The 17,190-nt window shown below is 34.4% G+C and overlaps 1 protein-coding gene across 2 annotated transcripts in view; it reads right to left on the bottom strand.

Moving 5' to 3' along the window:
* Window positions 1-277: 277 nt before the first annotated feature.
* The window catches only part of PNPLA8 (patatin like phospholipase domain containing 8), a 55,697-nt gene continuing 38,784 nt past the window's right edge, over window positions 278-17,190 (bottom strand). For both annotated transcript variants that reach the window (XM_051963174.1, XM_051963175.1), the window contains exons 9-10: window positions 2,412-2,607; window positions 278-1,332 (exon numbers count right to left, since the gene is read on the bottom strand). In XM_051963174.1, the coding sequence (XP_051819134.1) occupies window positions 1,058-1,332; window positions 2,412-2,607 (471 nt within the window). In that variant the 3' untranslated portion in view covers window positions 278-1,057. The remainder of the gene's footprint in view (window positions 1,333-2,411; window positions 2,608-17,190) is intronic.

Genomic DNA, 17,190 nt, shown 5'->3' with positions numbered 1-17,190 from the left:
CTGGGTGAAATCCTACCTCTGATATTCACTAATTATCATTCACAATGTCTCTGAAACCCACTTTCTCTCTAAAATGAGGACTATATATATATATATATATCTCAACTCTCTCAGAGGGCTGTTTTGAGGTATTTGAGATAACATGTAAACTTTGCACAACTTAAAAATGCTGCTCATCAATGTAAATTGTTATTTAATAATTGATGTGAATTCTATTTTTTCTTTGAATCAGCTCGACCCCAACAACATTGCTAACATTGAAAAAATAACATTAGCCTTTCTGAAACAGATTACTTAAAAGAATTTATTTTGATAGGAATATTATCTTCAATGAGTACAAGGGATTAATTTCTCAAACAATGAAGGACAAAGCTATCTTGAAAAGATAACATACAGTATTTTGAAATCTCAGAAAAGTATTGGTAGATTGGTGATATATTTCTTGAACCAAACTCTGATAGTGTAAGTAAATTTTAGGAGATAAAATTATGTATTTAATGTTATTTTATTTTTTGTGAAAGGACTCTAACAGAAGCAAATATCTGTTTTCATACATCCATTAAGAAATTATTAAACTGAAATGCAAAAACATACTAGAATAGATCCTTAGGAAAAATGATTTTCCACTAAAAACAAACACCAAACAATATTCAAATAAATTCAACATGATTATGATACCTTAAAGTAAAATTAGAGCATTATAATTTCCAGTGTCTTGTTTGGCACAAATACCAATATATCTCAAAACTTCACAAAAAAACAAAAACATCACTGTGTTTACTAAAACCAAGTAGTACAACGGGTAAGTTCCTAAAGTTCAAATAATTATTAACATCAGAAAAACTTAATTCCAATATAAATTCTTTACCAAATACCCTGAACTGTTCATGCTGGTCTGGGCAGTTGTTTTGTTATTGTTATTGTTCCCAGCATAGTCTACAATGAACAAATATCATGAAATTAATTTGTATATCTATATGTGTCAGTTTTCCATAGAATTGGACAGCTCTTTTAGAATAGATTTCACATTTAGCATGGTGCATGCAAATTTTTTTCTTCACAATTTAGATGTAAATGGTAAACCTTCATACATATCTGATTTTAATTTGATCCAATCATTAATTTTCTGTAGAGCTGTTTTTTCTTGAGTTAATATTTTAACAAGTTTTTTCATTTTTTCCTCATTTCTTTCTAAATACTGAATGCCTTCCAACTGTAAGAAGTCAAGCTTTTCATTTCGATTTTCATCCAGAGGTATGTTTTCACGCATTACTGGGTTGATTCTAAAATATGTGTCAGGAGGTAAAAAGCCATCAAGCATTATATGGACTTCTGTTCAAAAATAAAAAGAAATAACAATTAAAAATGAAAATGATTACCCTACTAAATTTTACCTTTACTTTCTGATCTGTAAAGTTCTGCTTACTTCACCATTGATATTTTCCCCCAACTTATTTTTTCCAATTATAAATACCATCAGAAAGGACTCTTCTTATTTTCTTTTTTTTTAAACTATTTTCAATTATGTATTGGATAACTTTAGAGAAGCAAACACTAGAGTGATAAAATGAGCTAGGTTGCAAATTGGAAATTCAAGACATTTTTATTCCAGGTTGCTCTATAACATTACTAAATCAGCAGGCACTTGCAAACTGTCCCTCACATCTAAAATGCATTCAAATCTCAGCATAATTGCTGACCCTCACTACTCCTCTGCAATCCTTTCATCTATATTTCTCTCAAGTATTAATCTATCAAGAATTATTTGCTTAAATGCCTACTATGTGCCAGGCAATGTGTGACAGCATTAAAGATACAAATACAAAGAATGGAATATCCGAGTATTGTCTGTTAAGTGAGACAATACATATATATGTTAGGAGTTGTAGAACAAGACACTAGTTTGGAAAAGGTCAAGGAGATATTGTTTTGGACATGTGGAGTTTAGAATGCCTAATTTAGACATCCAGTTTGAGATGCCCATTAGATAACTGATGACATGGAATTTAAGCACAGGAAAAAGACTAGGGCTGGATAGAGAGATGTGTAGGTAAACCCACAGAAAGAAATTAGGTCATGGAAAAAAAAAGTATAAGCCTTATTATTAGTCAGAATCTTCTTCAAATATCTCTCAAGCCCTTTGACAACTCCTATGCTCCCCTCTTCCTTTTCTACTTTGCATTTTATTTAATTTTTATTTATTTTTTTGTTGAGACTTATATCATCATCAGCTTAAGGAACTTTCCATAAAGACACTCCCTCCATTGATGTATATGGATGATCTAATTGTAACCTATAGTAAGAGAATGATCTGGATCACTGAGAGATTTACTTACCTAAAAGTCATAAAGCTAGTTTATGTCAGAATCAGAACATGAACAAAATAAATACAAAAAATTATATGCACTAACCTTCTGTATCAGTAGCACTGCTGATAACAGCTGACAGTTTACTTCTCAGGCTTGTCGATGTTAAATTGTTTCTCACATCACCTTCATAACGCCCAGTGCCCAAGGATACTATACACTGTAATGGGGTATCTGGCCAAAGACACTTACACTCATGCATTGCTAAAGCTGAAGGATTATTCAAAAGCAAACCTCCATCCTGAAAGTTAATAATTTGAAACAAAACACGTTTGAGAAAATAAAACTTACATATTACAAATGAAATAATTAAAAAACATAAAAGCAAAATTGTCTTTTAAATATTCTGAAATAAGACTGAGCAGGCTGTTATGTCATAAATGGAACCTATCAAATACAGTGTTTTGGAGGAAAAATTATTTGCATAATTCTAAGAATTTCTCTGTTGGCCCCTCTTTTTCAAACACTACAGATGCAACAGAAAGATAAGTGATGAGAAAATTTACTGGCCTGATGAGAATGTTTCTTAATAGGCTTTCATTTCTATTTACAAAAGCTCTTTGAACTAATCCTGGAGCACTCTCAATATTTTGCTCAAACTATTGAAATGAAAAGAATTATTTTTAAAAGGCACATTTTAATAGTCATTTTAGATTTTACACAAGACTAACAGAAAAGTAAGGTTATCCTAACAAATAAAGCATTTTTCCCTCATAAAACTGCTTCTAAATAAAAATTTTGTTTAATTGCATATTTTCAATTTCTCACACCTAATGCTGCATAACAAACTACAAGTAAGCAAAAGCATTCCATTTTAAATTATTTATTAGGCACTGAAACTCGAGTAGCAAAAAGAAACAAAATTAAACATGTTTATGGTGGGTTTTTTCTTTTTGGCTTTAAAATTTCTTTAGTCTAGAGAGCTTCCCAATGAATTAACTCCTACCAATGGAGTCTTTTTCAATTTCTTGAATGAACATCTCTCCCTATATTTTTATATAAGGTATTCATCTCAATGACTTGGTAAAGACAGCAACAACTCATCAAATCCCACTAAATCAGTCTATCAAAAAACGTTTATTAAGCATCTACTATGTGCCAAGCATTGTGTCAAGTGATGAGTATACAATGTAAGGAAAAACAAAACCAAAAAAAACAAACCCACAAGGGGAGATATGTAAACAACTATGTACAAACAAGCTACATATAAGATAAACTGCAACTAAATCAACAGAGAAAAAGATACTAGAATTAAGGGAAAATTAGGAAAGGCCTCTTGTAGAAGATGATAGTTTAGGTGGGACTTAAAGGAAGACAGAGAAAGGAAGAAATGGAGACTATTACAATTATGGAAGATGGTCGATGAAAATGTCCAGATTTGGAAGATGGGAATGTATTATTCTAGGAATAGCCAGTAAATCTATTAAGATTTACAAAGACTGGTTTAAGAGTCAGGTTGTAAAGGGCTCTAGAATTCATAGGATTTCATAGGCTCCTGGAATTGATACAGTTCTGTCTTATAGTTATGTCCAATTGTCTGAGAACATTAAGAAGTTATAAGGCTTTCTCAGTCAATATGTGTCAGTAGGGCTTAAAGCATTCAATGAAAGAGTGCTGTAGTACCATTTCATTTTATTTTTGTGGTTCCATTGCCCAACATGTGAATGTTTGCAGACTGACTAATTCATAAACTCAAATACTTTAGAGCAAATCACTCATCTAGTCAAATCTTGCTTCTTTTACCAATGATAAAACTGAAGACAAGGTAAAAGGGAATTTAATCAAAGTCACATACTAGTAGATGACACGGCCAGGATCCAAACCAAGTTCTCTTAATTAAAGCAATAAGCCAAATCTAATACTATTTTAACATGTTTAACATATAATGGATTGCTTCCCATCTAGGTGAAGGCGTATAGAGAAGGAGGAGAAAATCTGAAACACAAGACTATACGAGGTTCAATATTGTCAAATTATCTGTGCATGTTTTGGAAATAAAAAGCTTTAAAAAAAGATAAAAGTCAAGTCCTACATTCATTTAAAAAATATTAATTTCATGAGACAGAAGAGGGAGCTTAGATAATTATTCAAATGAAAATGAGTTTGAGGTTTGAATGGACCCTAATGTTTTCACTTACCTCCTGCATCCTGATAACACCTAAACCATCATTTTAACCAAATAAAAAAGACCAAAAAGAGTATGAATATGAAATAGCTAAGGGTCCCTTGATTTCTAGTACATGTGATTAAAAGATAATGTGGTCCAATGAGACATGCACACTACAGGGAGTAACATGATCTGAGATTTAGTTCCAGTTTTGTTACTAATTAGCTATATTACACTCAGCAAATCACTTAAAACTCATCAAACTGAAGTTTCCTCTCTAAATCTCTAAAAAATTCCTTAGAAGCCTGTTGGAGTTCAAATGTTGGGTTCTTGTTCTTCTTTAAAATATTATAAAAGTTCTCTCTGGGTGCCTTCCCTGGAATCAGGATTTTGTCGGTTCCTGTTCGGGCGCCAGAATGTTGTGATCTAGTTCAGATGGATCTGAATCTGTTCTTGTTCTTCTCAAAACACAGCCGGTTTAGCTTAGAGCCCTCCGAATATCTCCAAATCCAAAGGTTCTGTCCTTTAGTCTCTGCCTCTGCTTTCTTCTGCCTCCAACCAGCACAGAGATGGAATGAATCTCGTTTCCTTCACTTGGGGCTCGGCTAGCTTTCTGGTAAGTCTTTCAGACCAGCTTGGTCTCAGTGGGGGGCGTGCAGGAGCCCAGCCACCTACCACAGTGGTGTGAGATGAAGATGAATCTGGTTGTCCACTGAACTCTCACTCGTAGCTTTATCCTCTGAAAACTCTTCGTCTGCCACTAGTCAGCCAAGTGGAATATATTCTGCCTTGCCTTGGAAAGAGGGCTTCTGGCGTAATTCCGCTGAAATCTGTCAAAGTGCTCTCTGCACCAGAGTCGCTCCTCTCGAGTCCAGCTGAACTCTCCTCTGCGACCAGCCAGCCAAGAGGAAAAATGTATAGTTAAAAGGCTATCTGCCTTTGAATTTCCATCAAAAATAGGACCTGGAAGTCCACTATGTGAGTGGACATGCAGGATATAAATCTTTCCCGGATGCTTTCTCACTTGCTCTTGAAGTTCCTTAAAGAGCTGATATATATTAGAAGCTGCAAATTTTATTTGGGCTGTGGCAATTCTTTGTACCACACCTACTGAATAGGCTGAATCAGATATTATATTTATGTTGCCTGGGTAATAAGTGAGAGCTAGCATGATCGCATATAATTCGTTCTGCTGAGTGGACTGAAAAGGAGTTCTGACTACTCTTTTTACAGTTAAATCATGAGAGTATACAGCACAAATATTTTGTTTGGCTGTGTCTGTAAAAATAGTTGGTCCTTCAAGAGGAACCTTAGAGAAGCCTACTTTGGGAAGCAGTCTAGTGATATGAGAATAGGATTATAAATTAGGAAAACTAGTTTTAACTCTGAAACTAACTCATTATATGGCCTTGGAAGTCACTTTGCTTTTTGAGGTCTTGTATTCCCATCTGTAAAATAGTGGGGCTATACAAGATCAGCTCTAGCATCCCTTCTAGCTCTAAGATTCTGTAGTTTCATGCTCCTTCCATTAGATTATGCTTCTTTTTCAAAATTATTCTTTTCTGTCATGCTTCTGCTTTTACACCTTTAATCAATTCTGTATTTTAACATTCCGGTGTGGAACAACTTTAGCATGAAGTCCAAAGATGAAAAATGTCTAAACAGAGGCAATATAAAAAAAATCAACAGAATATAATTTCTAGCTAGCTGCTGGCATGAAACTCTAGGCAGGATTTTAGCCACAGGAGTTCTCAGGACAGGTTTTATAACTATTCCAAGGACTTATGTAATGGTTCATAACAAAGCCTTCACATTTGAAGGAACTAGCAAAAAGCCAAAATAGTTTTCTATTAATCCTTTCGATGCAAATGAAGTGAATTGTATAAAAGAAAGGCCTGAATGCTGGTACAATGGCTGGGAAAATACATCACTGATATCGAAGTGAGGTAACAGTACTGTTAAAGGAAAAACCTTTTGATATGTGACTTTATTAGCTTAAACTCCTTTCAAATGGTTTTTATTTCCCTTCCTTTGTCTTTTCTATTTCTCATGATTTTATAATAAATTCAAAATTATTTTTTTCATATTAGTAGCTAGCAGAACTTTCTATGCTCAAAATTAAGACAACAAGCACTGAGATAATTCTTAATTGAAAAGTAAATTAAGTGAATATTCATCTCCTAAATTAACAGCACTTTTTTACAAAACAAAGGGGAAAAAAGTCAAATGATAAAGTTAAACATCTACTAAAAGAGAATTCCAGAACACAACTTAAGTTACATTTACCTATAAAGGAATTCAATGTTTTCTTTTGGTCTGGGGCTTTGATTTCATCGGTGGGGTGACTTTCTTAAGAATCAACTTGAACCTACTTCCTCCCCTCCCCAAATGCTAATCAACAAGTCTATAACTTAGAATCATAAAAATAACTTCAAGTAAAAATGTGCCTTTAGCTCTAAATTTTAATGCATAACAAAGAGGTACTGTATACATCTCACAGATTGAATCATTACTATTTAAAACTACATTTTTCAAAGGCTACCTTTTTCTATTAGATTTTTTAGCTTCTAACATGGTAAAGTACCAATTCATAATGTATAAAATGTATAATACATAATTTTATAAGTTACTTTGACAATCTAGAAGTGATCTAAGTTTAAAAAGTGTTTCCTAGTAAAAGACCACAGGAGACCTATATAAAGATTGATTTACTATTATTGTTGCTCATTTAAAAAGTGCTTGAAGGAATTTATTTTATTTGGTAAGTACATTTTGCTTACTTATTCAATATGCTTATGATAGAAGATAAGTCCCTTTCCAAATAATAAAAAATTCCAAATTACTGGAATACGGATAGGTAAGATATTCTTACACTTAAGTATTTTATTTTCTAATTAACATAATCAAACTGTATTAAATAACCATATGACTAAGGAAGGTGAATTATAAAATCAGTTTCTTATTTAAAATTATTGACATAACTTTAAAAATGAATATTTCAAGTCTAAAAGATTGCTTCAGTTGAAACAGGAAAAATTATCTAGCATTCATATGACAACTTAGTAAGCTATTGTTTTGAAATATATGATTAAGTATAAAACTGTATTAAACATCAGCAAGTCTCAGAAAAAAACAACAAATTCAATTAAAATAATCTTTTTCAAAGGATAATTTATTTTAAAAGAATGAAAATATGAAATTAATGAAAAAACTGATTAAAGATTCACTATTTTTTAAAAATAGTGATATGTCATAGTGTTACAATGAATAACTGATATACATCATTAATTTCAAGCACACTATTTATGCTCAAAATTCACAGGAAAGATTTTCTTGAAATGTAAGCCATTGTTAATAATTGCTCTCTATGTATATTCAGATGATGGCAGCAATATTTTTCAGAGTACTTCCTAAGGATTAATAATCACACAGGTTAATATATCTTGACTTTCTTAAGACTATCACCTCTTTCCAGATGGTCATTAATTTCAGAAAAAAAATGATCTGATTTATTCCCTCATCTTCAATTAGAGATCAAGATGACAACTGAAAAATAAATTTTCCAGAAGCATCATACTAAAACATTTAAAGTCATATACTTTCCAGACCATACTATTTTAAAATTCAAATTATTTTATTGTAAACCATAAAATGTCAAATGTTAGTATTTTAAAAGCTGTATATTTTTAAAAAATGTTCATCCCTTTATTATAATGAGAAAAAATTTAAAAGGGACCCCTTTGTATAGTTAAAATGATTCAGAAGCGGGGACTAATGATTTGTTGGCCAAATTCATCATAAAACACTAACAGGCAAAATTTGTATTTCTACATCATAGACCTTTATCTACACTGGGAAAAGATCATGTGGTCTTATTTTACATATGATAATAGTGAGAACTGAAAGAATTTAATGAATTACTATCAAGGGCTTCACAATAAGCAGCAGACCCAGGTCTCCTATAATCCTAGTACAAGGCTCTCTCCATCACATTACAGCTGTTTCTCCAGCAATCAATATAGTTTGGTGTTATCACACACAGAGCTATTTATCAAAAGTTTCTCTAGGCCTCAGAAAATATAAATGCAAAAAAATTTAAATATTATAGCTACTGTGTGGTTCAGAAATGGTAAGGGATCACCATTTAATAAAACAAAACAAAACAAAAAAAAAACTGGAGAGATCTCTAGAAGCAAAGCAAAGTTTATTATACATTCTCAAGAGAAGGGCATCCTACCCCTCCAGCAGACAATGGAAGGGAGGAAGCACCTTCTGGGGCAGGGTTAACACTTTTAATCCCTAACGCAAATACCTCCTCCCACCACTGACCCTCATCCCCATGGGTTGAGGATCTTACATTCTAAACGTGGGAACTACCCAAGAAATTGAACTTGGACCAGTAAGTACATAGTTGCCCATATTTGACTGAAATAGAGAGAAAATGATGTCATGGGAGGATAGCAGAAAGGGGACTTCGGTATGCTCTTGGATCAATGCTCAAAGTCCTTCAGGTCTACTCAAACTCTGAAGCAGATGAAGCCTTACTCAATTTTTACAACTGTCTTGAAAGATCTCATCTCATCTCGTTCACTATTAAAAAGAAAAACAACTATTTTCCTAAAAAGAAAAACAACTATTTTCCTAAAAAGCACACCCCAAATCTGCCTCTGTAATAGCTCTTACAGGCAGCATCTTAAGATATATGTTAAATCGTTATGGAATATTATTGTTCTGTAAGGAACGACCAGCAGGATGAATACAGAGAGGACTGGCGAGACTTACATGAACTGATGCTGAGTGAAATGAGCAGAACCAGGAGATCATTATATACCTCAACAATGATACTATTTGAAGATGTATTCTGATGGAAGTGGACCTCTTTGATAAAGAGAGCCTTAATTGATCAAAGATGGACAGAAGCAGCTACACCCAGAGAAAGAACACTGGAAATGAATATAAACTGCTTGCATTTATGTTTTTCCTCCCGGGTTATTTATACCTTCTAAATTCAATTCTCCCTGTGCAACAAGAAAACTGTTTGGTTCTGCACACATATATTGCATCTAGGATATACTGCAACCCATTCAACATGTAAAGGACTCTTGCCATCTGGGGGAAGGGGTGGAGGGAGGGAGGGGAAAAATCGGAACAGAAATGAATGCAAGGGATAATGCTGTAAAAAATTACCCTGGCATGCATTCTATCAATAAAAAAATTATTAAAAAAAAAAAAGATGTATGTTAAATGTTACTATTCTGAAAATATCAAATCATAGAAAGTATTTAAAATATCAAAGTATCAATTCTATTTTTCCAAACTCTCTCAATTTTAATTAATATGCTGGACTGATTTAGTTAGAGAGAAGAGATGAAAGAAAAAGTTGCAGAAATATTTAAAAAAAGAGAAAGGATTCCAGAGAATGGAGTAGACCTGAGGAAAATTTATAGGAGAAAATGTACAAAAATAAAGAGGAGAAAGTACTGGATGGCTTGCAACTGCTAGCAATGAAGGAAACTAATGGATTAATCTATGCATCAAAAAGTCAGTATTAAAAACAGAGCTTCACTTTCTGAAGCCACAAATTCTGAGTACACCAATTTTGTACTTACACTTATTTATATTTATGTTTTGTCACCTACGTCAGCTTATCAATGTCCTTCCGAAAGTATAGCAGCCAGAATTTAACATAGACTTTCATGGTCTAACTTGCAGGGATAAGGTGCTGTAGAGCTATCACACCCCTAATCTCAGACACTATGTCTCACAATGCAACATAAGATACAAGATTTTTGCCTTCCATTTCATTATTGACTCATATTGAACTTGCAGTCCATTAAAACATCAAGATCTTTTTTTCAGAAGAAATACTGTTTAGCCATTCCTTTTTTTAAAATGTTGATTTTTTTTAACCTATATGTAAGACTTTACATATATTATTATTAAATGTCATTTTATTAATTTGGCTTCTCCCCCATTGAGATTTTTCTGAATCTTGCTTCTGTTACCTAATATATTAGCTAGCCCCTCCTAGTTATGCGTCATCTAAGAATATAAAAACAATTTATGTTGTTATTCAAGTCACTGGTAAAAAGGTAAATAGCATTTTAATTTAAATAGATCTAGAGGTACTCCATTTAGAGATCAAAATCCAAGTTGACTTTAAACCAATATCTACTCTCAGAATTTGGATTAAATTAAATTTAATTAGCTCCAAATATACCTAATTTGTATTTTTTTAAATATATACTTCCTCAATATTTTTTTTATTTTTATTTAATAATTACTTTGTATTGACAGAATCCATGCCAGGGTAATTTTTTTACATTATCCCTTGCACTCGTTTCTGTTCCGATTTTTCCCCTCCCTCCCTCCACCCCTCCCCTAGATGGCAAGCAGTTCTATATATGTTGGATATGTTGCAGTATATCCTAGATACAATATATGTTTGCAAAACCGAACAGTTCTCTTGTTGCACAGGGAGAATTGGATTCAGAAGGTATAAATAACCCGGGAAGAAAAACAAAAATGCAGATAGTTCACATTCGTTTCCCAGTGTTCTTTCTTTGGGTGTAGCTGCTTCTGTCCGTCATTTATCAATTGAAACTCAGTTAGGTCTCTTTGTCAAAGAAATCCACTTCCATCAAAATATTCCTCATACAATATCGTTGTCGCAGTGTATAATGATCTCCTGGTTTTGCTCATTTCACTTAGAATCAGTTCATGTAAGTCTCGCCAGTCCTCTCTGTATTCATCCTGCTGGTCATTTCTTACAGAACAATAATATTCCATAACATTCATATACCACAATTTACCTAGCCATTCTCCAATCGATGGGCATCCATTCATTTTCCAGTTTCTAGCCACTACAAACAGGGCTGCTACAAAGATTTTGGCACATACAGGTCCCTTTCCCTTCTTTAATATTTCTCTGGGATATAAGCCCAATAGAAACACTGCTGGATCAAAGGGTATGCACAATTTGGTAACTTTTTGGGCATAATTCTAGATTGCTCTCCAGAATGGTTGGATTCGTTCACAACTCCACCAACAATGCATTAGTGTCCCAGTTTTCCCGCATCCCCTCCAACATTCATCCTTATTTTTTCCTGTCATCTTAGCCAATCTGACAGGTGTGTAGTGGTATCTCAGAGTTGTCTTAATTTGCATTTCTCTGATCAATAATGATTTGGAACACTCTTTCATATGAGTGGTAATAGTTTCAATTTCATCCTCTGAAAATTGTCTGTTCATATCCTTTGACCATTTATCAATTGGAGAATGGCTTGATTTCTTATAAATTTGAGTCAGTTCTCTATATATTTTGGAAATGAGGCCTTTATCAGAACCTTTAACTGTGAAGATGTTTTCCCAGTTTGTTGCTTCCCTTCTAATCTTGTTTGCATTAGTTTTGTTTGTACAAAGGCTTTTTAATTTGATGTAATCAAAATTTTCTATTTTGTGATCAGTAATGGTCTCTAGTTCATCTTTGGTCACAAATTTCTTTCTCCTCCACAAGTCTGATAAACTATTCTATGTTCCTCTAATTTATTTATAATCTCGTTCTTTATGCCTAGGTCATGGACCCATTTTGATCTTATCTTGGTATATGGTGTTAAGTGTGGGTCCATGCCTAATTTCTGCTATACTAATTTCCAATTATCCCAGCAGTTTTTATCAAAAGATGAATTCTTATCCCAGAAGTTAGGGTCTTTGGGTTTGTCAAACACTAGATTGCTATAGTTGACTATTCTGTCTTGTGAACCTAACCTTTTCCACTGATCCACTAATCTCTTTCTTAGCCAATACCAAATGGTTTTGGTGACTGCTGCTTTATAATATAATTTTAAATCAGGTACAGCTAGGCCACCTTCATTTGATTTTTTTTTTCATTAATTCCCTTGAGATTCTCAACTTTTTATTGTTCCATATGAATTTTGTTGTTATTTTTTCTAGATCATTAAAATATTTTCTTGGAAGTCTGATTGGTATAGCACTAAATAAATAGATTAGTTTAGGGAGTATTGTCATCTTTATTATGTTCGCTTGGCCGATCCAAGAGCACTTAATATTTTTCCAATTATTTAAGTCTGACTTTATTTGTGGGGAGACTTTTTTATAATTTTGCTCATATAATTCCTGACTTTCCTTTGGTAGATAGATTCCCAAATATTTTATGGTATCAACAGTTATTCTGAATGGAATTTCTCTTTGTATCTCTTGCTGTTGGGTTTTGTTGGTGATGTATAAAAATGCTGAGGATTTATGGGGATTTATTTTGTAGCCAGCTACTTTGCTAAAATTATGAATTATTTCTAATAGCTTTTTAGTAGAATCTCTGGGGTTCTCTAGGTATACCATCATATCATCTGCAAAGAGTGATAGTTTGGTTTCCTCATTGCCTATTCTAATTCCTTTAATATCTTTCTTGACTCTTATTGCCGAGGCTAGTGTTTCTAATACGATATTGAATAATAATGGTGATAGTGGGCAACCTTGCTTCACTCCAGATCTTACTGGGAAAGGTTCCAGTTTTTCCCCATTGCATATGATGCTTACTGATGGTTTTAAATATATGCTCCTGATTATTTTAAGGAAAAGTCCATTTATTCCTATGCTCTCAAGTGTTTTTATTAGGAATGAATGTTGGATTTTATCAAATGCTTTTTCTGCATCTACTGAGATGATCATATGGTTTTTGTTTGTTTGGTTATTGATATAGTCAATTATGCTAATAGTTTTCCTAATATTGAACCAGCCCTGCCTGCATGGTATAAATCCTACTTGGTCATAGTGTATTATCCTGGGGATGATTTTCTGTAATCTTTTTGCTAATATTTTATTTAAGATTTTAGCATCAATATTCATTAGGGAGATTGGTCTATAATTTTCTTTCTCTGTTTTCAGCCTACCTGGTTTAGGTATCAGTATGACACAGACCATCTGTGTTGATTGATAGTTTGTTCTATTTCTTTTTCTGAGATGGGACTGTTTAGGATATTTACTTCTTCCTCTGTTAGTTGGGCAAGCTATATTTTTGGAGGTATTTTTCTATTTCATTTAAGTTGTCGAATTTATTGGCATAAAGTTGGGCAAAGTAACTCCTAATTATTGCTCTAATTTCCTCTTCGTTAGTGGCGAGTTCTCCCTTTTCATTTTTAAGACTAACAATTTGATTTTCCTCTTTCCTTTTTTTAATCAGATTTACTAAGGGTTAGTCTATTTTGTTGGTTTTTTCATAGAACCAACTCTTAGTTTTATTAATTAATTCAATAGTTTTTTTACTTTCAATTTTATTGATCTCTCCTTTTATTTTTAGAATTTCAAGTTTAGTGTCTGACTGGGGGTTTTTAATTTGTTCCTTTTCTAGCATTTTTAATTGCAAGCCCAATTCATTGACCTTCTCTTTCTCTATTTTATACAAATAGGCCTCTAGAGATATGAAATTTCCCCTTATTACCGCTTTGGCTGCATCCCATACATTTTGGTATGATGTCTCATTATTATCGTTTTCTTGGGTGAAGTTATTAATTATGTCTATGATTTGCTGTTTCACCCAATCATTCTTTAGTATGAGATTATTTAGTTTCCAATTATTTTTTGGTCTACTTCCCCCTGGCTTTTTGTTGAATGTAATTTTCATTGCATCGTGGTCTGAAAAGGATGCATTTACTATTTCTGCCTTACTGCATTTGAGTTTGAGGTTTTTATGTCCTAATATATGGTTAATTTTTGTATAGGTTCCATGAACTGCTGAAAAGAAAGTGTATTCCTTTCTGTCTCCATTACATTTTCTCCAGAGATCTATCATATCTAACTTTTCTAGTATTCTATTTACCTCTTTGACTTCTTTCTTATTTATTTTGTGGTTTGATTTATCTAATTCTGAGAGTGCAAGGTTGAGATCTCCCACTATTATAGTTTTACTGTCTATTTCTTCTTGCAGCTCTCTTAGTTTCTCTTTTAAGAATTTAGATGCTACACCACTTGGTGCATATATGTTTAATATAGACAGTGCTTCATTATCCATGCTACCCTTTAGCAAGATATAGTGCCCTTCCTTATCTCTTTTAATTAGATCAATTTTTGCTTTAGCTTGATCTGAGATCAGGATGGCTACCCCTGCTTTTTTGACTTCACCTGAAGCATAGTAGATTTTGCTCCAACCTTTGACCTTTAACCTGCATGTATCTCCCCGCTTCATGTGTGTTTCCTGTAAACAATATATTGTAGGATTCTGGCTTTTAATCCATTCTGCTAACCGCTTCCTCTTTATGGGGGAGTTTACCCCGTTCACATTTATGGTTAGAATGACCAATTCTGTATTACTTGCCATCTTGTTAACCCCGGTTTATGCTTTTCTCCCTTCTTTCCCCTTTACCCCCCCCCCTTCCCAGTATTACGCTTGTGAGCACCACTTGCTTCTCACAGCCCTCCTTTTTTAATATCCCTCCCCCCGCCTTAGAGTTTCTTCCCCTATCTTACCCCTTTCCCTCCCAGTTTCCGTATTCCCTTCCGCTTAGCTTATTACTTCCCTTTTCACTTTTCCCTTCTCACTTTTCAATGAGGTGGGAGAAGTTTCACCATAGATTGAATATGTCTAAAATTTTTCTCTTAAAGCTAATTCTGAAGGCAGTAAGATACCCACTATATTCATCCCCCTCCATTCTTTCTCTCAGATATAATAGGTTTCCTATGCCTCTTCATGAGATGTACTACCCCCACTTTACCCTTTTTCTGGTACAATGTCCTTTCCACATCAGTTTCTAGAACAAGGTATACATGTGTTCTTTATACATCTTTATAGCCGAAATATAGTTCCCAAGATTAATCTTTACCTTTTTAGATTTCTCTTGAGTTCTATATTTGTAGATCAAATTTTTTGTTAAGTTCTGGCTTTTTCACCAAAAATAGTTGAAATTCGCTTACTTCATTTAATGTCCATCTTCTTCCCTGGAAAAAGATGCTCATTCTAGCTGCGTAAGTTATTTTTGGTTGCATACCAAGTTCCTTAGCCTTTCGGAATATCATATTCCAGGCCCTTTGATCTTTTAATGTGGATGCTGCCAGATCCTGGGTGATCCTTATTGTGGCTCCTTGATACTTGAATTGGGTTTTTCTAGCCGCTTGCAATATTTTTTCCTTCGTCTGAGGGTTTTGGCATTTGGCCACTATATTCCTTGGTGTTTTGATTTTAGGATCCCTTTCAGTGGGTGATTGATGAATTCTTTCAATGTTTATTTTTTCCTCTGTTCCCATGACTTCTGGGCAGTTCTCTTTGATAATTTCCTGGAAAATAGTGTCCAGGCTCTTTTTTTCATCATGCTTTTCTGGGAGTCCGATGATTCTCAGATTGTCTCTCCTGGATCTGTTTTCCAGGGCTGTTGTCTTCTCCAGAAGGTATTTCACATTCTTTTCCATTGTTTGATTTTTTCGGATTTGCTTGACTGATTCTTCTTGTCTCCTCGAGTCATTCAATTCCAGTTGTTTGATTCTGATTTTCAGTGAAGTATTTTCTTCACTCACTCTTTTAAAATCTTTTTCTAATTGTCCCATTGAGTTCTTTTGTTCCGTGGAATTTTTTCCCATTTCGCCAATTTTGTTTTTTAGAGAGCTATTTTCTGTTTCCAGTTCACCAATCCTATTTTTCAAGGATTTTATTTCTTTATCCACTCTCTCTTTAACTGACTTCTCCAGGCTCTTTTGCCATTTTTCTTGTAGCTCCCTTGTGAGAGCCTTTTTAATTTCCTCCATGAGATTCATCTGTGCTGAGGAACAGATGATCTCCTCCTTTGGAGATTCACCTGGAGACTGTCTGTTTTTAGTCTCCTCAGGATTTAGAGTCTGCTCTCTATCCGTATAGAAGCTGTCAAGGGTTAAAGTCCTCTTCAGTTTCTTGCTCATTCTGTCTAATAATCAAAGACAAACTAGCAAAGAAAAGAAGAAAAAACTGGAGTCTTTCTTTGGGGGAGGGGCTGGGTGGTGTTACCGAGCTTCCTCTACAGACTGCGGGGGGCAGCAGTGAGGCACTAGCCCGACTGTGCTGCACCTGCGCTCTGAGATCCCAGAGCATGCTGAGTCACTGGGGGGGAGGGGGAGGAGAAGGGGGAAAGGGGCAAGGTGGCCAGGTCCCGAGAGACTCCAGCTGTTTGGGGTTGTATTCTTCACCCCCGGTGTTTTTAGCTTCTCTGCTGGGCTGCTGATTTGCTGCCAGGGAAAAGTATCCAGTCCTGTAGCGAAGTTCTCCCCGCAGAGACGGCTGCGATCACTCCCCAGCCCCTCTCCAATCTGCTCCCGTGCTCTCACTGCCGCTGCCCGCCGCCTGCACCCGATCTAAAATCGTCCCAGCCCTCCAGTAGAAACAGACCTTTCTTGGCGAATCTCAAGGATGGCTTCTCTTGGTAACTATTTGTGGGTTTTTTTTCAGTCAAGCATTAATTCAAAGGCTTGTCATGAAAAGGATAGTGAGAGAAAGCGCGGAGCTACACAGCTATGTGCCTCCTCTCCGCCATCTTAACCAGAAGTCTCCCCTAATTTGTATTACCGTTTATTCCAAATCTCTTTACTTTTCCATAAGGACAGTATTAGAAATTTTATCAAATCTTTAGCTAAAATAAAACTAAATTATAGTTACAGATTCCTTACATTTATTTGCCTTGTAACCTGGTATGAATTTAGTCTGTTATGGCATGTACTTAATAAAGCTATGCTGCCTTTTTA

Source organism: Antechinus flavipes, chromosome 5, assembly GCF_016432865.1.
Source record: "Antechinus flavipes isolate AdamAnt ecotype Samford, QLD, Australia chromosome 5, AdamAnt_v2, whole genome shotgun sequence".
Taxonomy (NCBI): Eukaryota; Metazoa; Chordata; class Mammalia; order Dasyuromorphia; family Dasyuridae; genus Antechinus; species Antechinus flavipes.
This window is presented reverse-complemented; position numbering and strand designations above follow the sequence as displayed.